The sequence below is a fragment of the Zalophus californianus genome, chromosome 6 (genome assembly GCF_009762305.2).
Source record: "Zalophus californianus isolate mZalCal1 chromosome 6, mZalCal1.pri.v2, whole genome shotgun sequence".
In the NCBI taxonomy this organism is placed as follows: Eukaryota; Metazoa; Chordata; class Mammalia; order Carnivora; family Otariidae; genus Zalophus; species Zalophus californianus.
Genome location: NC_045600.1, coordinates 66,037,342 through 66,064,822, shown reverse-complemented (window position 1 = coordinate 66,064,822; position 27,481 = coordinate 66,037,342). Strand labels below are relative to the sequence as shown.

The window sequence follows — 27,481 nt, the reverse complement described above, 5'->3', positions numbered from 1 at the left end:
TCAGCCCAGTACATATATTTTTAAGTAAATGAATTAAAATTAAATGAATTAAATAATTCATTTAAATTTGTTACATTATATATAGAAATTCATTATTATACAAATTAATATAAATTTATAACAATTATTACATTATTACATTCAAGTAAATTTAATTAAATGAGTTAATTTAACATAAAATGAATTAAAATTGTTTCTATGTTTTTGGGCAATTTCATGTAGCTCTTGATATCAAGGAAATGTACTTGGGAATGATCAGAATAAATGTATTTTGGAATTATCAGAATAAAAGAGGAATTGAGTTACTTTTTAATAGTTACTATACTTATAGATCTCATTTATTAAGCTCCTACCCTCAGTAATCATTGTACGAGACACCTCACAAGATAAGCTTTATTAGCTAAAGTCAAGGTATCTTAGCCCATAAAATTTAAATATATTCTTTTGAGTCAAATGCTACAAGAGCTAAAACCTGAACCCATGTTTGTTTGCCTCCAGAGCCCTTATATTATTACCTTACTCAGTTAGTTTCTGATTTGGAATGGTTACTGACAAGATGAGAAAAAAAATCATATTTATGTACAATTTCCACCCATTTCAATGCCTATCAGCACCAAAAGGTAGCACCATTTGTTACCAAATGGATATATTTTGATTTGCAGATTTACTAGCTGCAATAAAAAAAAATTTGAGATGAAGTTCTACACAGGGATTTATGTCTACAGTTAAATTTGTAATTACAATCCTATAAAAGAAAACTGCAAAGGATAATTACTCTGGAACGGTTCAACTCTTGCAGAGAAGTTGAGGGAGTACAATGATAGGCCAAAGGTTTGCCAGACCAGAATCATGAATACGAATATACTGAATAAATATCTTCAATGGAATTGAAAAATAATTAAATCCACAGGGTTAGGTCTCAGTTTTATGTGTCCTTCTCGAGTAACTGTAGCTAACGGGCCAGTTTTAAGCATAGACTAAAATGAAAATTGGTATTTTTCCATAGTTGGAAAGTTTCAACACTCAGAATAAAAGCTGACCTGATGTCACATTTTAAAATGGTCTCAGATTTGGAAAATCCTATGAAAAGTTGACCAAATCACTCTTCAATTATTTTCCTTAATTTAAGACACCTAATTCTAGGCTATGTTAATAGAACCAGTTTCACAAAGGGCTCTTTACTATACCGTGGAGCAAAGTCACTCAGAAGAGCAAGAGGCAATCTGATAAATTGAATGTTTTCTTCTTAGCCAATACGGTAACATCCACATAAACACTGCCTTAAACACTGCCTAAAACTTAAAAAAATCATTTCCTTTATTACCTTCAAGGCAGGACTGCATATGGAATTTTAAAATGTTATGTGAGTTTATAGAAGAGAAGTTAGCTGTCACTGTGGCCTAGAGACTGTATTATACACACATTCAGGCAATGGTGAGATTCACACAGCTACATGTGTGCTTGGCACGGAATAATAATTCACAAATTCTGTAATTTATAGTATCAGAAATTAAGACTTTAATAGCACTTAAGATTTAATAGCAATTTAAGCTTTTAGTAGCATTAATAAAGAGTACCCTCCTGGCATTCATGACATTTTAAAATTAAAATCAGCTAGCATCATGACCAGAAATACGTATCATCACCTTTTCTTATAGTTCCAAATACATTACTTAATTTCAACGTGGCCTATGTTTCTAAATTAAAAAGTAAAGCTTTAAAATCTTGAGATGCGTTGCAAGCTTGGTGACTTATGTGGGAACTGATTTACTTCTAGAAGGAGCTTGTGTTGTCTAATTTTACTAGATAACACACACTCTGGAAAAGGGAGAATGGGAAAGGCTTTGGAAGTTTTGTTTGAAGAATTATATTCTGTGTCTGGAGTATCCACACACACGTGCATGTGCTTTTTCCTACCAGGATGCAAATCTCAGAAGCTAAGACAAAAAAGGAAGACTGGTTCACTATTTGATAACTCTATAAGTGCTTATATTTATCCATTCTTCAATTAAAATGCAAAACAAGGCCTTCACTGATATACAACAGATTGTAAAACAAACAAAAGCCTATGAAATAAGGCTGTTGCCCTGTAATACCCATTTATCATTGTTTATGTAAATGTTAAAGAACCAACTTTTCAGTAATCCTGCCAATCATCCCTTCGAAATTAATTCTAATGATGTGAACACAAACCAAACATTCCTAAGGATTTTCAGAATCAGTGATACATTTTTCCTTAATAATTAATATTCAGTTACCATTTTAAGCCAAAAAATGTAATTTCTCAATTATGTGAAGTTTTATTTGAAGGTATGTGCACCAGAAAGCCATAATTACAGTATTTTGTTTGTTGTATCAAAGTAGGCAAAATTTAGAAATTGGTAATGTTAAAAAAAAAAAAGATCCTTAATAAAATCTCCCCGATCTAAATCCAACTAGCTTGGTCTTTAAAATAACTTCAACATGAAATTAGACATAGTGGTGAGTCAAAGTCAAGGAGTAACATTGACTTAAACAACCGGGCTTTTGCGCATGTTGACACATTATCATACAACATAAAGAGAAAGAGTATTATTTCTTCCTTAACTTACTTAATTTTATTTTTTTATTTATTTGTATATTTATAATGTGCACAGTCCTTTAAGACCTTCCCCTTTTTTCTTCTTTTAAGTAGGCTCTATGCCCAGATGGAGCCCAATGCGGGGCTTGAACTCATGACCCTGAGATCGAGAGTCAGATGCTTAACCGACTGAGCCACCCAGGTGCCCTGTAAGATCTTTCTTTAAAGTCAACTCTGGTAAAGGGAAAATTCTTCTTTACTCACCAACACCAGTGAAGGTTTTACTAGGTTAACTAAGTGGTGTTTAAATTATTTCCAACTGCTACTTGTTGTTCCAGTTTGGCACTATGTATTTGGTGAACCTGAGCAACCTGCAGAATGATTGTTTTTTATGGGCATAGGGGAGGAAAGTTGAAATGCTCTGGAAAGGGAACAGCTACATTTTGTTTCATTCTGCTTCATTATTATGTTCAGAGCAAAAACTGGCTCAAAACTCACAGGACAGATCTCAAATTCCCTTCTCTATAATTATGGTAAGCGCATGCAGGAGGATGTACTTCTAAAAATTTACATTTCTACATTAGCCAGTGGTATTATGAATTGTTCTTTTCCTGAGTGGAGTAGTTTAGACCAAGTTACAGGTGTGCAGCTTTTGGGAGAACTGACATAACTGTGAAGTATGGTACTGGGATGCCTGTGTACAAATGATTTGATTTGGCAAATTATAGCTGATGCAAAGTGTCAAGATTTCTTCTCTGTTCTCAGTGTAAGATGTATCCACATCACAGACAGGGGAGAATATGAGAACAGAAAAATTATGAAAGCTGATTTTTAAAGCCTGGATTAGAGATAAAATAAAGATTGCAGAAATTAATTTTTAAGTCTGTAGTGTTGTAAAGCATCTGTAGTATTCTTACGCTAACAGTATTCATTTGAAATTAGAGCCAAAGTTAAAATGCTATGCACTGAACACCTACTTACACAGATAATATACCCTGCTTCTCTAGAGACTGAATTTGCTTTTTAACCTGGTATGCTAAATTAATGACTCAGCAAGTTTGGAACCTTCCCAGGAAATGATGGCTTAGATTACATTATGGAAACTCCAACTGCCAGCACATCTTTAACATTTAACAGGACTCTGAAACCACTTCCCAACAAGGTATATCCCACTTCGTGGTTCAAAATGAATTCTCTGCATTAGTAAAGCTAGAAAACAGAGGGGGAGGAGTTGCCTTTCCTTGCCGTTTGCTGATTGCCATTGATGTAAAAATCAAACACAAGATTTTGGAAGATAAAAGTCACTTTACATAACGCCTGGTTCAAATGAAAACTGCGGTATTAATATATTTATATTCATTAACTAGAATTCATTTCACAGCCTCATATTGGGAATGGATTTGGGGTGACATAAACTCCCCTTGAGTGAAAGAGAAACAGAAAAGTAGAGAACACTTTAGCATACATGTTGACATCCTTTTTGGACTTGTCTCAATCATAAGGCAATAAGCTCCTAAGAGAAGAACACTGTCTTAATCTCATTTGTCCTCTGTGAATGGAAACAAGTTCCTGGTACATGATAAACAATAAACATTGCTTGAACTGAACAGAATTAATGTTTTCAAGAAGTAACTGCATGGAAATAATGGATGTGACACTTCAATAGAAATATGCAAATACAGACTATCATTTAAGTCTTTTTTTTAAAAAAAAGATTTATTTATTTGAGAGAGAAAGAGCACAGGGACAGGCAGAGGGAGAGAGGTGCGGTAGAAGCAGGCTCCCCACGGAGCAGGGAGCCTGATGCGGGGCTCGATCCCAGGACGTGAGATCATGACCTGAGCTGAAGGCAGCTGCTTAACTGACTGAGCCACCCAGGCGCCCCGAGAGTACAATTTGCTAAGGAATGTTTTTCATTGCAGCTGCTCTCTGTACTTGTCTGCTTGCTCCTCACCCCTACTTGGCATATCCAACACAAATACAAAATCTCTCAGAACTCTTCTGCTCTAGAAAGAGAAGGACAGTCAGTTCAAATACTTGTAGGTTGCTAAGATCAATGGGTAGCCCCTCAGTATCAGGGATGCAATAGAGAATGGTGGAGACTATGGTAAATTGGAGGAAGGTTCAGAATAAAAGGGATGGCCCCTGCTCATAGACTGCTGATAGCTGCCACATGAGTATGTGAGCCCAGTGTTGTCAGGCCTCTGCGTTTTTCAAAACAAGCAGAAAAAAATCTAGTTGTTTTATGAAATAACCCTATTTTTAAATGTTGGCAACTTTGAAAAAAATATGAAACATTTTGCCAGTCCACTTACTTGGGGAATAAATCTGGCCCATGAACCGAGACCTGTGAACTAGATAATGACATAAAACACTTTCTTTAACCTTTATATGTGCCAAGCTCTTTTCATAGCACTTTACGTGCATTAATTCATTTAAACTCCACACCCAACTAGTGTTATGACCCCCCATTGTACAAATAAGAAACTGAGTCTCAGGGACGTTACATCCTTTGGCCCAGGTCACACAGTCTGTCAGTAGCAGAACTCTGAATTCAGGTAGTCTCAGGCCAGGTGATTAACAGTGATTCCTCTTCCTTAGCCCCTCCCAGCTCTCACATCCCTTGCTTTTATGCTAATATGAAAGTAGAAAGGATTTTCTTCCCTTCATTTAAATCATGATGGAAGAATTCTTGGGGAGAAAGTGAGAATAATTAAGTAATAACGTTCCACATGCCAAAATGCAATGTGAAAATATTGTGAATCCCTTAACCTTGACCTACAGAAGAGACTTTCAACCAGCTCATCTGTGCTTAGAGGATAGCATCTGAGTCGTGCATGTTTTCTAGAACAAAATGACTAGCAGAATAAACAGCTTCTATTGTATGAGCATCATTCAGTTGTCTGTCTACTTTCCTATTCAGGTGCTATTATACTTAAAAGATACTAGCACAACTGTGTGAAAACATCCAACCAAACAATCCTTTATTTCAAAAGTTTTAAGATCTAGCACTTTGGACTATCATTCAAAGAACTGTGCGGAATAGCGCCTTACGATAGTCCTCTTCTCTCACAATTATGATTAATCTATTTAATTTAACAAGCGTTTCCTGGGGCAAATCTTAACCTGAAAGCTCACTTCAGATGCTGCAGGACATAGAAAGACCAGTAAATAAGTCTCTGTGCCTGATAACTCTAAATCAATAGAATCCTGGATACAACATAACTGTTACTATCAACAATCACAATATGTGCTCTTCCCTTCTTTCTGCATACAGGGTTCTGCTTTATTCTCCAGATTTCAGTTCATAAGTCACCTTCTCCAGGAGGCCTCCGGACCACCCAGCTTATCGCTCACTCCTCATTCACGCTCTCTGGCACGCCATCCTATCTCCTCCCAGAGCTCTTACTGAAGCCTGCAACTGTCTTATTTGCCCACTTGCATATTGGATTTTTACTGTTTCCTTTAATATAAGGGCCATGAGGAGAGAATCTTGATGGTTTTGTTCATCAGTGTATCACCAACTTCTGAAATACTGTCTTGCATAGAATAAGTGCCCATACATATGAAGGTTTGAAGAAAAGAGAAACCACCCCTATGGTGGAGGCAGAGGGGGTCATTCAGAAAAGAGGCTTCCTGAAGAATAAGCATTTGGTGTGGACCCTGAATTGACTCCTACCATGAATGACTATGTTGAAACTACACGCAGATTTCTCTATTTACTTTGATACCTCTTTATCTCTCTTAGAAATGATTATCTAACCCTGCCCCTAGTTGCTGCCAGTACAACACTGTGAATGCTCAGTCTGAAGCTGACTACTTTCTGAAGCAAAAAGAAAAGGAACACTACATCAAAAACTAATGATGTAATGTATGGTGATTAACATAACATTAAAAAAATTTTAAAAATTTAAAAAATAAAAGAAATGATCAACTTCTCTCAACAGCACTTAGATGAACACACTACCTCTCACACAAGGAGTGAGGGGTTTTCTGGCACAGACCAGTTGTTGGGCAAAAGATACATCTGAAGACCCCTGGGAAATGGAATTCATATAGGAACACCCGTTTCATTGTCCTGTACTTCACTGAGTAGAGAGAAGGTAGGGTGTTTGGTGACTTTCGATTGTTCGACGCTATTCTGTTACAATTCTGATTCTACACCCCTTGAACTGCCTGCCAAGCATGCCAGATAAATAAATGAGTTTGCCTCCTCACTCAGTTGGATACCCTAAATATATATAGCATAAATAAAAGCTAATCAACACCTTTTCATAACAGTGAAAAGAGTTGCTATAGGGCAGGAAAAAAAAGTGTGCCCTTGTTTAGTGGTGACTGATGCTGTATTTTACAGAAGAGAATGCATTTTGGGTGCCTGGGTGGCTCAGTTGGTTAAGCAACTGCCTTCGTCTCAGGTCATGATCCCGGAGTCCTGGGATCGAGTCCCGCATCTCGCTCCTTGCTCGGCGAGGAGCCTGCTTCTCCCTCTGACCCTCTCCCCTCTCATGTACTCTCTCTCTCATTCACGCTCTCTCAAATAAATAAATATTTAAAAAAAAAGAAGAGAATGCATTTCTTAATGTTTGCTGCAATTTGTGAAAGCTTTCAGGGTAATAACATATATATGTATAATCTTCTATTAAACATACAAGGTGGTCTGGATTTTCTGAGTGTTAAATAATCTTGAAAGTTACATTAACTTTTTTATTGCATCGCTCTTTTTTGGGTAAACAGAAATGAAGGGTAAAGGAACCTTACTATTTGCTTGTGATCCACCTTTGCAGGGAAAGCACCAGAACTGTTCAAGAATTGTTGCAAATTACATGCATTGTTCTTTCAAACTGTCAGTTACCAACATCCTACAAACTGTGGGATCTTGGAGGAAAGGGGAAACATAAGATTACCTCGCTTTTTACTTGAAGGTAATGTGACCTTAATGCCATGTACTCTAAATTTACACAATAAAAAAGGAGGACTTCCACTGAGGAAGAAAATAATTTTGCATGTCAACAGCTTCTGTTTTGGGGCTTCAAATGGCAGGATTGGTCTACACATAGAAAGTGAACTAGAAGGTAAATAGATTATGTGGAAAAATCAAGAATAGTGATGTTAGGAACATCCATTCCCATAGAATCTGATGCTGCCTAAATTGATAGGGACCTGGTCTGAGAAAGCTGAATGAAATGATCTGGAAAGAGGCTGTCACATTGATTACTGCCTTAGAGACATCAAGGAAAAGCTGGAAAAGCATGCCATAAACACAGTTCAAGGCTATAGAGGTTAGCCCCTCCCTTCAAAAAAAAGTATAACTTAAGGGCTCATAAGGATACTTTTATAGTATTTTATAGAATCTTAACCTATAACAGTAAATGGTGAACACGAAGCACTCGTGTGTGTGTGTGTGTGTGTGTGTGTGTGTGTGTGTGTGTGTGTACGGGCACTTGTGCTTCTGAAACAACATGGTAGAACCAAAGGCTAGATTTTAATGTAACTCAGTTGAAAAGAGAGAAGAATAAGATGAGACTTTTTCCTCATCAATTTTGAGTTTAAAAAAATACAGGAAATAAAATTACACCACTCAGTGATATTTTCAGTGCATAGCTATAGAAAAATAGGTATCACCAAAAAACTGGGCTATTTGGAGAAAGAGGTATGTATATTTATTCATAACTTCTAGACATTGTTTCATCTTGCATTTCACTATATTTATTATCAAAATAGCAATACTTTCACTCTTCTTGAGAAGGGAGAGAGGAATTCATCTGATCAAATAGAACCAAATATTAGAAAACCATGTCTAATGATTCAAGTAAAATAATGTATCTAAATATTTCTGAAAACACAGATAAGTATGTTAGAAGCTGAATTATTTCTCAAGTTTCTGGAAGTCTAATTTATAATATCAATTCCAATCTTCCACTTTCCTCACACTTCATTGTTATTTCTCCTACACAAAACTTTTACTCTGGGTAGAAACATTCATTAAGACACAGGCTTTCAAAGTTAATTGAGGACCTCAGTAGTCATGGCTGGTCAGCAATTAAATGAGAAGCGACTGAAATCTGGCCAGGTCTGGCTTGAATTAGAACAAAGGCCTGTTATTGATAACAAGGGTGGGAGGCTGCTTTGCATCGCAAGGTAGAGAGCCGTGTTCTGTGTCTTAAGGCATGGCTGTGGGTAGAGTTAGGAAAGTCCCTTTCCTGAGGAGAACACAGGCCCTACAGAGCCTGCTTTAAAGATCCATTAGTTCCCAAGACCGATATGCTTGTAAGTGTGGGCAAGTAGTAAATGCCCCTCTCTCCTGCGGGAGTCCATGAAGAACACTCCTGAAGTGTTTAATTTAGAGTTACACATCTGGAAGTTTTTGTTCAGAGCATGAATTAATAATGTACATATAATAAGCCAGACACACTGAATGAAATCAGGCAACAGCTGATTAGTAACACATCAAGTAGACCACACACTCTTAATTTTTCTGAAGGGCTCCTTCCTGACAAACCCACCACTGCACATACTCTTCTAACTCTCAGGAGGTGGAGACGTGCTGGTACAAGAATTCTTGGATGTGTTTTCTCACTGACTGAACATATACACTACCCAGGTCTGAATCTGAAGAAATAGTTTACACAATCATCAAAAGAAATCTTGCAATATCTGGCAAATGTACTACATGGATGTTATGGTGCATATTTCAATGGAAAAATGACTTTTTAATTCAGATGAATCACCAGGATTCCTGGAACCCCAGAACACAAGAGTAATAACAATTTAAGTCTCTATTTCTAGGTAGATTTTGCTACTTTGGAAAATACCCTGGAAAATTTTTATTTGGTCAGAAATATCATAGTTTCATTCAGGATTAGAAATAGCTTTTTTTTTTTTCATTATTTGCTCATTTGAAAAGAATCTACCTGGATATGATAAAGCACAGCAGGATGATATCCAGTAATAGACAGATAATGCAATACTGGTATCCTCTTGTCTTCATTTTTTTTTTTTTAATCAACAAAAACAGTAACTGAATGAATCATTTGTGGGGGAGATTTTTCTAGGAAAGTATTCAAGCAAGAGTTCCTTTTAATACAATGTTTGTGTAATTAAATGTGAGTCAGCAAACGTTATGAAAGTAATAGCAGTTTATGGCAAATTATTATTTAGAAAATATGCACCCTTAATAACAAGTTAAGCTGAATATTATCTAACTTTCATAAAAACGAAAGGATGCAAAAAGTGAGGACATAAAACAGTCAAACACAGGGAAAACTTTTGGAATGAGCAACTTATTTCCTAATAATTTCTGAATATTAGGAATAACCAAAAAGACTGGACTAGAAGTATTTAATTTCACCAAAAATAAATTTTCTGCAGAGCCCCTTAACCTCAAAGCAATAATGGCAAATGTTTCCTGAAAGACATTTAAAGATAATTTTAGGGGTGCCTGGGTGGCTCAGTCATTAAGCATCTCCCTTTGGCTCAGGTCATGATCCCAGGGTCCTGGGATGGAGCCCTGCATTGGGCTCCCTGCTCAGCAGGAAGCCTGCTTCTCCCTCTCCCACCCCCCCTGCTTGTGTTCCTGCTCTCACTGTGTCTCTCTCTGTCAAATAAATAAATAAAATCTTAAAAAAATAAGATAAAAATAATTTTAAAACTTTAGTAAAGTTCTTAAATTTTAAAAATTCCATAAGACCTTACTTTAAAAAAACTATCATCAATTATATCCTGTGATTGCAAAGGACACCATTGTCTTAAATTCGGCTTCATTTTCTACTTTGAATTCAGCTCCTTTACTTCAGGAAAAAATCATTCTCCACAGTCATTTGCTAGGGTATTATGTTTAATCTGGCCATACTGATTAATCTTTAACAGTCTATCTGTAGTAAGAAAATTAGTGAAAATATGTCTTTTCTCTGTCAAAATAGCAGGGTGGGAAAAGACGCCAAAAGCACACATAAAACTGAAAATATTAAGAGGATTAATCATATTAACAGAGGATTAATCATATACAAAGATTCCAAGCAACCAATAAGCAACTCAACAGAAAAAAAGGCAATTCACCACAGGGGAAATACAAATGGCCAATAAATATATGAAAAGCTGTTTATCTTCCAATAAAGAAATAATATTTAGGCATAGAAATTTTTCACCTGTCAAATTAGTAAAAAAACAAAACAAAACCAAACACAAAAACCTTTTTAAAATACTGATAAAATCTATTGTCAGGACGAATATAAGGCAACAGAAACTTTCATACACTGTAGTTCACAGAGTTATAAATTTAAACTTTTACAACTATTTGAAGAGCTGTTTGGAAAAAAATTGTATATATTCTTCAGTCCATTTGGCTTCTAAGAAGATAACCTACTAAATACATTCAACAAATGCTGACCAAGAAACCTACTAACACTTTTACAGATGAACAACAAAAACACAAGTATGCTTATTTCAGCTATGTTTAAAATAAAAAAATGAAAACAACCTAATCAATAGGAGAGATTAAGAAAATTAATATATATCATTGCAATATAACACCAGGAAGTTTTTACAAAGACATATATACTATATCTATTTGTTTGCACATTGGCCATTTATGCAAGCTCCATAAGGGCAGAGAATTTATGTAATTTTGTATGCTTCCTCACTCCAGAGTTATAAACCTAAAAGTGTTAATTGACTAGCACAGGAATGTGGAACCGAGGGGTGGTTTCTATAAGAATTCTGCAACTTACACTACTGTCATGAATATACTGGTCAAATTTTATGCATCATTTTCTTCTAATACAAGTATAAAAAACAAAAGTCTACTATCTTTTCAACAAACTGGATATAAGAAAGTTCAAGAACAACAGCTTGTGCCAAAAATGCATCTTATTTGCATCAGGAGTCATCCTGTGAAGGCCTGTGAAGGCCTTTAGAGGTTGTATAACTTTCACAGAAAAGTTGGGCACCTGGGTGGCTCAGTTGGTTAAGCGACTGCCTTCGGCTCAGGTCATGATCCTGGAGTCTCGGGATCGAGGCCCACATCGGGCTCCCTGCTCGGCGGGGAGTCTGCTTCTCCCTCTAACCCTCTTCCCTCTCATGCTCTCTATCTCTCATTCTCTCTCTCTCAAATAAATAAATAAAATCTTAAAAAAAAAAACTTTCACAGAAAAGCAAACGATCTCCCTCAGTCCCTTAGATACTCTGTTCCTGATTACAATGTAGGAGAAGGAAGTGAAAAATGCTTCTCATTCTCCTTTGGCTTCATTCCGAAAGGACAATCTGAAGGGAAAGATACTAATTCCCATTTCAAATTATGTCTGGAAGGCATTGTAAATCACAAAATTTAAATTTGCAAGAATATAAAAAAAATTACATTTACCTAGCTTTCACCCTGGACTTTTCTAAGTAGGGCACATTTTGAACTAGGATGATTTTTCCAAACATAGAAATTTACTATTATTGAAGTAGATTTCTTCACTTTATATCCTATGAATCAAGATATCTTGACTTCTCAATTTTATTTAACCTAGAACACGTTCTGGTTGTGTTTTCATTAGCTTCCTTTGTTAGAGTTACTTTAACAAGACCATCTAAGAATGGACACTAATAATGGTATTTGAAATTTATAGTCTCATGAAGAAAAATAATATGTCAATTCTCAATTTGCCAGAAGTACAGAAATAAGGAAAACTAGAGATTAATAAGCCAACTGGTCAAAACAAGTTATCATTATAAAAGCATCATTGTATACTCTGCTTTACCACTTGATCTAAATGCCTTTCCTCTTATTCCAGGCTATCAATTGCTTAACATAAATAAAAGGCCAGTTTTGGAGGGGGGCTTAATTAAAACCCTTAGGAAGGAAATTTGTGAATTTTGTAAATATAAACCATCCTTTTAAAAATAATTAAATAAGGATAAAAAAAGCTTCTTTCTTTAAAAAAAGTTATATTCATCTTCAGGCAGTCCTTGCTGTATGCCAACCAAAACCTGTGTGTGTGTGTGTGTGTGTGTGTGTGTGTGTGTGTGTGTGTGTGTGTGTGTGTGTGTGTATTGGGATGGTGGCCTCACTTTGCGTGGTTCTGTGGTACTAGGCTTCAGGATACAATTCCAATATGCACGCACTTCAGTTAACATGCCACTGGGTAAAATGCATGCTGACTCTATTCTGTTCTATTCTCAACCTGTCTTTTCAATTTCCTAGAAAAACCTATGGGCTTTCTGCAGTTCAACAGGTTGGATTCTGAGCTAAATTCTGACCTGATTATTCTCATAGAGTTAATACAAATAATTGTCTGATGTCAACCTATTAGTATTATGTTGGTTTGTAAAAGATGGTGAAGCATATTCCTATTGTCAGGTAAAGTTAGTACCTACCTCAAAGCCAGGACTCACAGGAGACTGAAACATGAAGTTGTAAGAGCAAAAAGCAGGCAAAGGTGCAGAATAAAGGGGAAAAAAGACAAGAAAATCGTGTTATTTGAAGAAAGCAAGGCATGTTATCAGTAATGTTTTACATAGATGCATTTTCAAGCAAAATGTTACACTAATCAGCTTTTACGGTCACAGAGACATCTGAGTTAGAAACGACTTTTTTAACATTTAAATGGAATTATGAACACTAAGTACAAGATTGCAAAAACACAGTTTACAATTTGTGAGTTGGGAAAAGTAAAAAAAAAAAATCTACTTGTTAAGGTGTCAGTGATGAAAGACAGCTCTTTCACCTTGTTGAAAATAAATTATAGTCAGAATGAAGCATTTTTGACCTTTATGGGAAAGATTAGATTTTCTTCACAATAATTCATCCTCTCAATGGGAAAAGAATGAAAAAGGTCATCAAAGTAATCAAATGTTACATAGTTGTTATCTGCCTGCAGGCAAGAATAAGCTGATGAATAATCAGTATTAGTCAGTGGTTTACAAACCTGGAAAGTCCAACAGTGGGTTAGAGTTTTAATGAGAGAAATATGCCTACAATGCATTCTTTGCTCATTTTAAAATCTTTGTTGCATATCATTGTTTTCTGTCTGATTTCATTCAAGGTTGAAGTATAATTCAAAAGTGGAAAGGTTATTCTGAAAAATTGTTTTAAGAAGAATATCAATGAAAAATGTAAGAAACACCTTGGTTAAGTAAACAATACATATCCTGTATCTACACTGAATATGTTTTTTTCATCCCAAATCCAAACTAAAATATAGCTGACTCTTTTTCTTAACAAAAATGCATGGCCATTGTTCTCTGAACCCCCATATCCTATTCTGCAATGTACAATCTACAATCAGAGACATTGGGAAGTAGTGTACATTTAGACTGAGGTTCTGCCAAGATTAACTGTTAGTTACCCAGTAATAACTGCTACATTTCTGGATTGACATGAAGCATGTGCAGAACTCAGGGTTAACAACCGCTCATTTGAACAGATCCAAACAGACTTTTAGGGATGTTAGGGAAGAAGACCTTCCTCTGCCTTATGGTCCTTCTAGTTGGACTTAGAAGCAAATTGACATGAGACAGATTAACAGGAGAAAATAAATTTTAATAGGTGTATATATGGGGAATCTACACAGACATGAAATTCCAAAAACAATGAGGCAACATGAAGCTTATATGAGCTAATGAGAGGGGTAGGGCCTGAGGATATGTAGGGGAAGAAGGTCTTTAGCAAGAAGGTGAAGAGAGATGTTTGGAAAAACAAAGTTGCCCTATTATGCAGATAAGTTCCTTAGGTAAAGGGGAGTCTCTATTAATAGCTCTCTTCCTGTTACAGGCACTCTTTTCCAATGTAAATTTAGGGAGTTGTGGGGGAGGCAGAGAGCTTTTCCTGCATCTGCTGGGTTTTGATTGCTTTTAACTCAAAACAATCTTTATGCCAAAGTGGCCCATCTTGGGATAGCCCGCCCTGGGTCCCTACAAGGTAAAATTATAACCCTGTTTGTATGTGCTTTTACGGAACATTTTCATACAGAGATGGCAATGCTTTCTCTTTGGGAGAGGAAATCAATCAATTTTCTCAATTTCCAAAATAAGGTCTTATCCTTATCCTCATCAACATATCTGATGTGTAAAGTTCATGATCTTCCTCCCATTTGTAAGCTCTGAGTACCTTTACTCTGGGCTCTAATCAGCATTCGGTTTCAGCTGAATGCTATTCAGCTCATGATATTTGAAGATGATCTATGCAACATATGTTCATTTATTCCACTAAGTTATCATTTCTCAAAGTGCATTTTTCCCCTATAGGATATCCCTAGGTTTTATGAGGAAAAAGGGATTCCATATTTGAGTCAGTATAGGAACATTGATTTCTTTATTCCAAGACTTCTGAGACCCATAATTATGCTTAATAAATATCACGATGTCTAATACATGGATGGACCGAGAAGGACTTCCCATTATTATCTGACCAGGAAGTTGTTTATTTTTTTTGCAGAATATGTGATAGGGCCATTACTTTAAAGAAAAAATTGGGGGGAACACAGAGCTCTTTCTACTTTGCTATCAAGGAAGAGTCATCAGAAAGGTTATTTTTCATCCCAAATAGGTGCCACCTATTCCTTTAGCAGTTGGCTGTAATATTATGCTATAGTTTTGTTTTTATTTTTGGTTTCCCCTTGAAGGAAGATCATCTGAATTACAGTTTTTCATCTGTAGTGAAAGCTACTGTAGAAAACAATGTTGATTATGCAAATGATATGCATATTGGATGATGTGACAACATGACTTTTCTTTAGCACCCAAAGAATTTATTTCCCTTTATTAAATAATATAATTCCTATAACCCCATTTTCATCAACTGATATTAATTTCAGAACTAAATTTAATTATTAATTATTCTGATATTTTATTCTTTTCTCACATGACCTGTGATGAAGAAACCTAATAACTTTATAACTATTTATTTGTTTCTAGCTTTTAGCTATTATGAATAAAGATACAAATATGCTTGTAACAATACCATTCACATTGGCACCCCCTCAAAAAGAAATACTTAGGTATAAATCTAACCAAATATGTATAAGATCTGCATGAGGGAAACTATAAAATTCTAATGAAAGGAATAAAATAAGAAATAAATAATGGAGAAACATTCCATGTTCATGGATAGGAAAACTTAATATTGTAAAGATGTCAGTTCTTCTCAACTTGATCTATAGATTCAATGCAATCCTAGTCAAAATCCTAGCAAGTTATTTTATGGACATCAACAAACTGATTCTAAAGTTTAGGAGGAAAGGAAAAATATCCAGAATAGCCAACATAATATTAAAGGAGAAGAACATAATTGGAGGACTGATGCTACCTGACTTCAAGACTTACTATAAAGCTACAATAATCAAGACAGTATGGTACTGGTGAAAGAAGAGACAAATAGATCGATGGATCAGATTAATGAACCCCAAAATAGTCCTTTGTAAATAGAGTCAACTGGTCTTGAACAAAGAAACAAAGGCAATACAATTTACAAAAGCAGTTTCCTCAACAAATTGTGCTAGAACAACGAAACTTCACATGCAAGAAAAAAAACCTAGACACATACCTTACACACTTCAGAAAAATTAACTCTAAATGGATAGACCTTAATGTAATAGATCAATGCAATGTAATAGAGTGATGTAATGTAACAGACCTTAATGTAAAACACAATACTCTAACATTCTTAGAAGATAACATAGGATGAAACCTACATGACTTTGAATATGGTGATACCTTTTGAGATATAACACCAAAGGCACAATTTATGAAAGAAACAACTGATAAGCTGTACTTCATTAAAATTAAAAATTTCCACTCTGCAAAAGACATTGTCAAGAGAATTAAAAGACAAGCCACTGGGAGAAAATATTTGCAAAATGTTTGCAAAAGACCCATCTAATAAAAGATTGTTATCTAAAATATACAAAGAACTTTTAAAACAATAAACAGGAAAACAAACAACTTAATTTTAAAAATGGGCCAAAAACCTTATATACTTCACTAAAAAAAGGTATAAGCAAAAGGGGTGCCTGGCTGGCTCAGTCAGTAGAGCATTAGACTCTTGATTTCAGGGTTGCAAGTTTGAGACCCATGTTGGGCATAGAGATTACTTAAAAATAAAAATCTTTAAACAACAAAAAAAGAAGATATAAGAGATAGCAAATAAGCATATGAAAAGAAGCTCCACATCATATGTCATCAAGAAAATGTAAATTTAAACAATGAAATACCACTGAGATGTCCTGTGTTAGGTGCAAGGATAAATAACCTGTGGATACCTACACAATGGAATATTATTCCACGCTAAAAGGGAAGAGTTGTCAGGCCATGAAAAGACATGGATGAAACTTAAATGCATATTACTTAATAAAAGAACCCATTGTGGAAAGGGTACATACTGTATAATTCCAACTATATGACATTCTGCAAAAGGCAAAGCTATGGAGAAAGTAAAAGGAACACTGGTTAGCAGGGATTGGGTGAAAGTGAAGAGGGAAGAACAGGTAGAACACAGAGGATTTTTAGGGCAGTGAAAATACTTCATGTGATACCATAATGACGAATACACAATTATACATTTGCCCAAACCCAAAGAATGTACAACAAGATTGAACACTAAAGTGGGACTTTGGGTGATTATGATGTGTTAGTGTAGACTCATCAGTATTAACAAAAGTACTGCTCTGACGAGTGATGTTGATAATGGGAGAGACAATGCACATGTGGGGGCAGGTGGTATATGGGAAATCTCTGTACCTTCCTTTCAATTTTGCTAAGAACCTAAAACTGCTCTAAAAAATGAAGTCTAAAAAATTTAAAAGCAAGAAACAACAAAAAAAATGCTTGTACATAGTTTTCTCTACATGTCTATACACATTTCTGTTGAATATAAACCTAGGAGTAGAACTGTGGAGTCACATGATGTGCATACGTTCAGCTTTAGAACGATAAATGCCAACCATTTGTCCAAAGCTGTGAACTAATTTATATCCACACAGTAGCAGTGTCTGTGAGTTCCAGTTCCTCAGTATCTTCATCAATACTTGTTATTATCAGGGTTTTCTTCAGTGTTAGACATTCTGGTGTGGACCTATTTCACTGTTGATTTAACTTTAGACTCCTTGATAACTAATGCCATAAAGTACATTTTCATGTTTATTGGCTGTGCTCTTTTATAAAGTGCCTTTCAAGTATTTTTGCCTGTATCTTAAATGGAGTTGTCTGTCTTCTAAATTTATGTAGATGTTCTTTATACATTCTGGATAGGAGTCTTTTATAAGACAGATACACTGAAAATACCTTTTCCTATTCAGTGACTTGCTTTCCAATCAATGGTATTTTTTGCTGAAAACAATTTCTTAATTTTAATGATGCCCAATTCATCACTCTATTCCCTTTGACATCAGTGATTTGAGTCCTGTTTAAAAAAGCTCTTCCAACCCCAATTTCTTGTAGATACTCTTCTATGTTATGTCCTAGAAGCTCCCAATCTACCTTAAATTAATTTTGCATATGGTGTAAGGTAGGGTCAAGATTCATATTTTCCAGATAGATACCCAACTGGTCCCAGAAATATGTGTTGAAGAGACCATCTTTTTCTCACAGCAGTGATACCCTTGTCAGCAATCAGGTGGCTTATACATACACACAGGTAGTTTCTAGACTCTTTTTTCTGTTTGATTGGTTTATTGTTCTGCTCTTGCATAATACCACCTTGTTTTTTAATACTTAAACCTTGTGCAATACTACATTGTCTTAACTACGGCTTTATAGTAAGGAAATTCTCCAGCATGGTTATACCTCAGGGGTTCTCAACCTCAGCATGACTGACATTTGGGGCCAGATACTTCTTTGTTGTGGGGGCCTATCCTGTGCACTGACCTCTCTGTGATTTCCTTCCTCCTGAGACATCGGTCCCTCAAATCCTGATTGCTTTGGTTGCTCTTGGGTACCTTCAAATATTATTTTGTTCTGGTTTCTTCTGTTATATTTTATTCAGCTTTTATGATTGCCCCTTGTAGGACAGTTGATCAGATATAAGCTTCTTCATAGTTCTGAAAGAGATTATTAACTTTTTGCCTAAGACTAAGTCTCATAGAACACGGTTTCAATTGGTTTTGACTTTTCCTAAATACCACAAGAACATTTGTAAATAAAAATAAAAAGATGAAAAAAATAAATAAAAAGATGAGTAAAGCATAGAGAAATGATAGGATCATTTAATCCTGACTTCTGCAATTTTCTTAAAAGTGCATCAAATGGATATAATCTTAATAAGTATACTTATGTATAATAATAAAATATATTAATGTGTCCTACTTAAGAACTTATTGGGTTTTTCTCATTTCCTTCTAATACTGGTGATGGTTTACAAAAAGGTATACACCTCCCGCTGAGCTGTTATGCCACAAATTGACTGCATTTTGAGTCTTCTTAAAAGATGGATTGCCTCATGGTTGTTATAATGAATACAGTTTACTGCCAAAATTGATGACAGATAAAGCCTGTCATATGATCTATGTTGTTATACTTGTTTTTCTTAGCAGCAATATGGAAATCTGAGATTCAATTTATGTGCCAAAACTGAATAAATTAATAGAATTACCAGTGTCTTTATCTGTCTGTGAAATGGTGATTTTATAGTCAAAATAAGCCATCAAGTATGGACAGGAAAAATCATTTTCTTATGTTTGAGAAAAAAATCTATACACTTGTCATGGCAGACTTGCAACATGGATGATATCAATGGGATTAATAAGCAATACCACCTTTATATCTTGGTTATTGTCTTTTTCAGAAATGGAAAAATATCTTTTATTGTATATATAACTAAAAGATTTTATTATTATTTCCATATTACTTTTGATTAGATATTCACTCTAAATTTTAAACTGTAATTACTGACCTTTTATGTCTTGCCCAGGGATAAAAAAGGTCATATTCACTGTACTCCAAAATGCCTGGGTAGAGCAGGGTGGTTTTGTCCCTACATAAAGCAGCTGAGGCATGATCATGACCCAAGACAACCAGAAAATACATGCCCTCCACAAAGTGGGCCGGTGTTGGCTTCCTTTCTCAGTTATCGGATAAAACAAGAGATAAATAGGTATATCGTGAGGGCACAGAGAGCTTTGATACATGGAAAACATGACTTTAAGAACTAGTGGGTCAAAGAGTGTCACAAACATGATTTCCAAAGGCATTTCTCATGTAAAGGCTACCTGTTGGGCATTTTATACAAGGTTATGGAAGTTTATGATAATAATATTTTTCAAAGTATTTTATGGCCCCAATATTTTCTCACCTTACAAATTTCTGATTTGGTCACAATCTTATAAGCCTTCTTGACAGACATGGTTAAAATCTGATTTTTAAAAATAATAAAAAAAACATTTTAAGCATTCTACTATAAAAATTTCCATTCAGCAATAAAGCACTAATGAATTTCAACATTTCATGTAAAATATAGCTTGTAATCAAGTAATTCAAATGATGAAATAATTATTTAATTTGGTTAAATAAAGCAATTAAATAATTTGATTTAAAAACCCATGTTAAAGACTATAGTTATGTAACCTAAATTATATTTACATATAAATTATATATATTTATAAATATACACATGCATATAATTTAAATATGTAATTCAATTTATATTTATAAAATCTAAATTATATATGTAATGTTTTATATTATTTACATGGATGTATGTGTATATATATGTATAAACATGTATACATATATATGTATATATTATAAAAAGTTGAGATAGATCTAAAAGAAGAATCTTTAGCATTAATCATCTAGATTCTAATCTATTCTAATAATGAATGGCTTTAGAGCTTTAGATTTCTTGTGGGATGTTAAATAATCTTTTAAGAACTTTCCTTGGTAAAACTGAAAGAAATATACAATTAGTTTACAATTTTGTTTCTTAAACTTATTTTTTTTATATTTGTAAATATTTATTCTCTTGAACTGAATTGTCTCAGTGACTAACTTAAAAGCAAGAGTAACTACTATAACTTGAAAAATCACTACCTATAAAAATTCAAACTAAATCAAGGAATTTCAGAATTGGGAAGCTGACATGAGTTATTTGAAAAAGTAAATAGTTTTTGATTTAAGTACCTTTCAGTTAGAATATCACTAGTTCCAATTAATGCAACATTACGGAATAATATAAAATCACGCATACACATTCTGAATAGTTACCGAACATAACATATTCTTCTAGTTAAATGGCAGGAATAAGTACTTGCCTTCCTCCAACAGGTTCACTTCATGAAAGACTGAAAACACAACAAAGTCTCAAAAGAAAGTCTTGGGAAAACAGACTATGACATTTTCCTGTTTACCAAAATGAGCATGTATTTGGGCTATATGTCTGGTTTACGCTGTAACAAACAAAGGACTCATTGATACACCTTTTTTTAGAGATGTCTTCAAAATTTATCGCCCCTCTCCATTCCAAGAAGGATAAATTTAACCATAATGTTGTAATAATTTTTAAAGTTTTTAATTGATTTTTACAATAGCTAGATTATAAAAATTCTTTGTAATATTCTTTGGGGGAAGGGAGCAACTATGGGAAATTCAACGTCTCACACTGTTAGCTTATGTTCTTATTTTAAAGATTTTATTTATTTGACAGAGAGATAGAAAGAGAGAGCACAAGTAGGCAGAGAGACAGGCAGAGGAAGAGGGAGAAGCAGGCTCTCCACTGAGCAGGGAGCCTGATGCGGGGCTCGATCCCAGGACGCTGAGGATCCGACTGAGCCACCCAGGCACCCCGTTAAGTTCTTACTTTAAATAATTCACATAATTACCACAATTTTTACTTGGTTTTAAATGTGTGGAAAATCCAAATTTAACTGCCTTAAAGAAGAATATTTAAGTCATATCCGTAAGGTAAGTATTTTAGAGCTAATGGAAATATTTAAAGTATTCAAGCTCTATTTTTCTCTAAGCATTTGTCCATCAGCATCACCCTGACAGTATCACAGAATGTATGCCATTGATGCCAAGACATTAAAGATTTGCCTATTTTCATAAGAGCAAATTTAAAATTTTCTCCCAGAATAAATATTCAGCGACACCACAAAGTACTCTAATAATCTCCAGAGGAGAACTTCTTTTATCTCTGGTTTCCAAGTTTCGACGAACTAATGTTTTGCAATATTCACACACTAGGTTTGCGCTGCTCTGGCCCTACGACCACGATGAAACCTCACATATTTCTAATTGCACGAAGCTCACAGATAAAAGCAAACTCAAAGCTGTTGGGTATTTGACGAAGCACTGACCAATCTCCAGCATAGGCCCTGAGGAAACCTAACCCTTAACACCCTGGCTGTGTCCTCCCTCCCAGGGCACTGTCTTGGCTGACACTGTTACCACACTGTCCCACAGGTTCCTCACGTAAATGGATAAATGGATAAACAGGAGGCTGTACCAGAAGGGGCTCATCAGGGGTGCTGGTGGAGAGCTCAGCAGACGCTGTGCGGACGGTGCTGAGCCCAGTGAGGGAAACGTTGGAGAGCCTTCTCCTCCTCACACCACTGCAATTGTTGGGGATTTTAAATGCACATCTCTTATGGTAATTCAGACCACATCCTGGAAAGAGAAAGTAAAAATGATTTTTGTTCAACCATAAATTAAAAGCTCTTCTGGTATTAAATTATGCATTTTTAAAAATAGTACTGTTTCTTGAGGCTATTTGGAAATTCAAATTTTCTCCTGAGCTTTTTCTGATTTCTTTTCACATTTTGTAAATAGGGTGGGTTTTGAATTCTGATTCTATTGGACAAGCTCAGCAACTATTCTAGTTATTTTTTTTTAAATGTTCTTTGATAGAATGAACTTGGGCTCTGAGGGATCTAGCAACAAAAACCCAAAGAGATTATCTGAGGCATTTTTAACTGCCACAAGTTCTAATGCGAGTGGATGCATAAGGGAAAGTTAATCACAGTGCATCACAACTTTTGAACTACGTTGATTTGAATCCTTGGCTCGACAATTTTTTTGTCCACATGACCTTGCATACCTCAGTTTCGCTGTCTATAAAATAGGAATAAGTTACTTTGTAGCATTGTTAAGAAAATATGTAAAATACCTTACATGGTAGTTTCCACATGGTAGATCATTAGGAAGGCACCATTTTCTTTTCAATATTCCCACTATTCATTGTTCACGTAAGACACATGGGTACAAGCTCCGGTCTACCATTCTACAGCTGAATGACCTTGCATGGTTTGGTTAACCTCCTAAATCTCTGCTCATTTCAACAAACTTTTATTGAATGCCTACTAATCCAAATCCTGACTGAAGAAGCAAATATTATTTTTAGTTTGTTGCCAAAATAACACAAAAGAAACAAATCTACAAAATACAGGGGAAATGGTATGAGTGTCAGGTTTCCCAGATCAGAGCAAATATGCTGAAGACAGGAAATGTAACAAAATGAACAGAAACAGAATCCATGCACCCAAAAAAATCGCTGGAAGACATCTGAGGGAATGACATTACTGTAGAGGGCACAACATAAGCAGATAGTTGGTATGTTCCCGCATGTGATTGACTTGATTGGGGAGGAAAGACCTTACCTTCACATTTAAGGCCTTGACGAACCAACCCCCACAGCATTTCTCCACAGTGATCACAGAAAGCTGGAGCTCTGTATGAATGAACAAAAAGAGCGTGGGGACGAATCTGAAAGTCTTCAAAGGTGGCAGAAGCTGTAGAAATAGTAACATTGGAAAATAAGTCAAATGGATACTCTGATCTTTAGATAATTAGCATACAGGATAATTAATACACAAGTATGGGTATAACTCTCTGGGCAAAGTCAGGAAAGATAAGATGCAAGACTGCTTGGCTTTAGCAGTGAGACTCCATTCTTCCCACCCCCAACTTTACCACTGGTGGCTTGGCATAGCCTCTCTCCCATCTTCCTGCTAGTCAAAGTTTCGGGGCACTTTGAGAATAGGTAAAATGTGGAAGAAAGCATGAATCAAGGATAGTTCAATCAGATTTACAAATACCTGATGTTACTTAAAAATATTTTGCTTTTTCTTCCCTGAAAGGCAGTCAGAAATATTAATGAAAAAAAATTTGATGGATTGAATTTGACAGATCAGAAGATGGAATACTCGAATATGACCATGAAGAACTACATGAGAAGGGTGGGGCCCCACTGGAAGACGGATGAGCCTCTTCTTTGGGAGATAGAGTTGTTTGAACTCTTAAGGCAATATAAACAAGCATTTATTATGACCTAAAAATAACTAAGCAGCCTCTTCACCAATAGGTAAGAGGTACTGAATACACACGCTGGTGAATTCCAGTCCACTCCTTGAGAAATACACTTTAGCAAATCATACTCATGATGTAGGGTACTTTTTGTTATCACATACTGCTACTTATTCTATATGGTACTCCTGCAAAGTATTGAAATTCATTACTTTTTTAAATTATATTTTTCCAAATGATTATTTTTTTAAAAGATTTTATTTATTTATTTGACAGAGAGAGAGACACACAGCGAGAAAGGGAACAGAAGCAGGGGGAGTGGGAGAGGGAGAAGCAGACTTCCCGTGGAGCAGGGAGCCCGATGCGGGGCTCGATCCCAGGAGTCTGGGATCATGACCCGAGCTGAAGGCAGACGCTTAATGACTGAGCCACCCAGGCTCCCCAAAATGATATTTTTTATTGTGTTACAAAAGTAGTTTATGCTTTTTGTTGTTGTTCAAGTCAAGAAAGATATAGAGAATTGAAAGTAAAAGACCACCCACTTTCCCAAAATTCTAATGGGTAGGGGGTGTATCTTTCTAGATTTATTTGCATACATAGCGTAATGTTGAGCTTACCCGGGACACTCGAGTGAGTGTGCTGAGCTGGAAGGGAGAAGGGCTGGATGCAGCTTTGCATTTACTCAAGTGACTCCTCACCTAATCACCATGAGCCTCAGTTTCTTATACATAAAAAGAGAAGATCTGACTGATGGTAACTTCTCCAAGCCCTAAAAGTTTACACTTCCATTAAAGTTAGGACCATGTGCACTTGATTTCATAAGGTTTTATTCAAAGAGAATTTGCGGGGGGGGGGGGGTGGGAAGGGGAACTTAGGCCTTAAATATAGTGTTCTATTCTGCCTCTCTCTTCCTTCTGGTTGCCTTCTTGCCTTACTTTTTCAACACAACTTTGTTAAGCACCTTCAGTGTTGTCAATGGTACAAAGGGGGATAAAGATCTAATGATGAGTAAGACATCTCTACCGAGCTTACCAAACTAGCAAGAAAGATAGGTAAAAACAAACAAACAAAACCCCCCACGATAAGTATAAAATGACTTCCAAGGTTCAGAGAAACTACAAAATGTGACCTATGATACTAAAGAGAACTAAAACTACAACCCATAGGTGTTCTGGCCCCCAATTAACTGTCCTTTTCATCACACTGGCATTACATCTTATCTTCCCTATCTCCGCCCAAAGAGTTATGTCCAATAGGCCCATGCTGTGGAGAATAAATATGTGCAGTTTTCCTATTGCTACCTTGGAGAGCAGGCTATAGGCTAACAAATCATTCACTGAGTGTACTTAGGAAGTGCTTACCTTGTTAACTCAAGTATACAAGGTGTCACAGAGTGCATACTGAAGATGTAGGCCATTCATCTCTGCTAGGTAGGTGTCCAAACTTATGAGGACAACTCTGAGGGTAACACATCCCTCAGAGCAAGTGATAACAGAACATGCAGGAAAGTGACTCACTTCAACCAGAAAGAATATTACTGATGGTTCGCAGGACATACAACTGGACCATAATAGGAGATTGAAAATTTTAATGGGTGGATTGTTCTTTGAGCCTTGAATAAAAGCACTTTATTCCAAATTAATGTGCTTTACTGTTGAAAATCAATTTATTAAAATCATGACTTTTACTCAGTTGGAAAGATAATTAAAATAACAAGAATAATTAGGATGTATTGAGCTCTTAATATATATTGGATATTATGCTAAGAGATTTAAGTGTGGGAAGAAGAAGCTGATCAAAGAACTACCAACAACCATGCACCAACATGGCCTCCATGAAGTTCTGACTAGTGTTAATACTTTTTATAAAAAGGATTTCAAATGAAATAAGTTTGAGAAATTGCATACTATGTTTCTCACTTCAAGATTCACAATATTATAGTCAATGCTTATCAGTAAAGGGGTATGATTTGTGTACCAGTCATCTACTTTTGTTGTTTGGTCAAAACACGTCTAATTTGGGGATGGTAAATTCTCTTTAAAACTGAGCTCTCTGACTTATGGACAAAATTTGTTTTTATAATATCAGAGAAGGGGCGCCTGGGTGGCTCAGTCATTAAGTGGCTGCCTTCAGCTCAGGTCATGGTCCCAGGATGCTGGGATAGAAGCCCCATGTCGGGGCTCCCTGCTCTGCGGGGAGCCTGCTTCTCCCTCTCCCACTCCCTCTGCTTGTGTTCCCTCTCTCATTGTGTCTCTCTCTGTCACATAAATAAATAAAATCTTTTAAAAAATAAAATAAAATTTCAAAGAAAATATTTTGTGCCAATCATTAACTCCTTGCCTCTTCTCTCCCCTCCCCCTAAAAAAGTCACCCCTCAGGACCAAACAACTATGATGATACTATAATACCAATTAGTTAATAATTACTGTAGTTTTCAAAATAAGGAACATTAGTATTTGAGAATACGATTACTAAGCTGTGCTCTCAGATATTTTTGAAATAATCAGGAAAAATATAAATAATTAAACTGAAGATTTTCAGTGACCACACTCCTCCACCCCCCCACCCCATTTTGCCAGGTAAGTTTGTTTTTTCACTTTTTGAAGGGGATTAACATTCATAAGCGGTTAGCACCCTTGACTTATGTTTAAATGCCATTTTCTAAAGTTCAATTTTAATATTCTCCTGTTAATTTTAGAATAATTAAATAGATTTTTAAAATAAAACTACCAAGTATGGGGAGGTTTTACATCCATTTGAAATCAAAGCACAACATCCATTCATTATGAATTTACCTGTTCTTCACCCTGGGGGAAATCAGCATTAGCTGAGTGTATGCATGCCATCTCGTCTAATCACAAAATTGCACTTCAGAGATAATCACTTAGCACAGGAAAACAAAGTGAATGCTGTAATTCCATTTCACTTAAGTTTTGGAATCAAAATGGACAGAAGAGAGTAGGAATGTTAAAGTGTCTAGAGACTCCAAGAGAGGAACAATGTGCTGTCAGTTTGTCATAATCAATCAACCAACCTAAATTAAAAGCATGTGACAGGGCTACAAACTAAGCACAATGGGCCCCTTATACTGGTATTTGTGTCTCTTTGATTTGCTCTATTCAAAGTCTATTGTTATACACCAGTGTGCAGGAGAGGAGAAAATGACATGCTTTCCTTAGTCACTGAGCATTTGAAACAGGTAATTGAGCCAAAAACTCTAAAATAATCAGTAGTTCTTTTAAGGTTCATTATGAATTGTTGCACAAAATGGAATAAACTGGTTAGCAGTACAGAAGAACTGAGGCTTCTGATGCAAAATAAATAATCTCTAGAGGTCAAAATTATTTGCATAATAAAGTAAAATAATGTCAGCTCCTCCAAGATTTGCAGTAATTTTTTTATTGGTAATTTTGGCAATTTCGGAGAAGCATTAACTCTTTCTGGCATCAGCAATTTGGGACAGATATAAGAGAAAAGGTTATCATCTCTTTCCGTTTTTTACCAGCAGTCTATGAAGTAGATATTATTATCCCTACTTTACAAATGAGAAAACTGAGTCTCAGAGAAATTAAGGAGCTGTCCTAGGTAACAGAGCATCCTGATTCAGAAAGTCTCCACACCTGAACCATACAAATTCTCTAAGCCGCTCTGGATCAAATTATCATATTTCTCTGACCATTAAAAATATTATGGATTATAAACTGCATCTTT

The 27,481-nt window shown here is 35.6% G+C and overlaps 1 protein-coding gene across 4 annotated transcripts in view; it reads right to left on the bottom strand.

Moving 5' to 3' along the window:
• Positions 1–27,481, bottom strand: part of PRKD1 (protein kinase D1) — a 319,380-nt gene that overhangs the window by 57,838 nt on the left and 234,061 nt on the right. The window contains exons 3-6 of one of the 4 annotated variants that reach the window (XM_027569852.2): positions 23,125–23,256; positions 21,975–22,135; positions 19,824–19,883; positions 12,917–12,940 (exon numbers count right to left, since the gene is read on the bottom strand). In XM_027569852.2, the coding sequence (XP_027425653.1) occupies positions 12,917–12,940; positions 19,824–19,883; positions 21,975–22,135; positions 23,125–23,256 (377 nt within the window). The remainder of the gene's footprint in view (positions 1–12,916; positions 12,941–19,823; positions 19,884–21,974; positions 22,136–23,124; positions 23,257–27,481) is intronic. The other 3 variants (XM_027569854.2, XM_027569853.2, XM_027569855.2) reach the window with 3 other exon arrangements.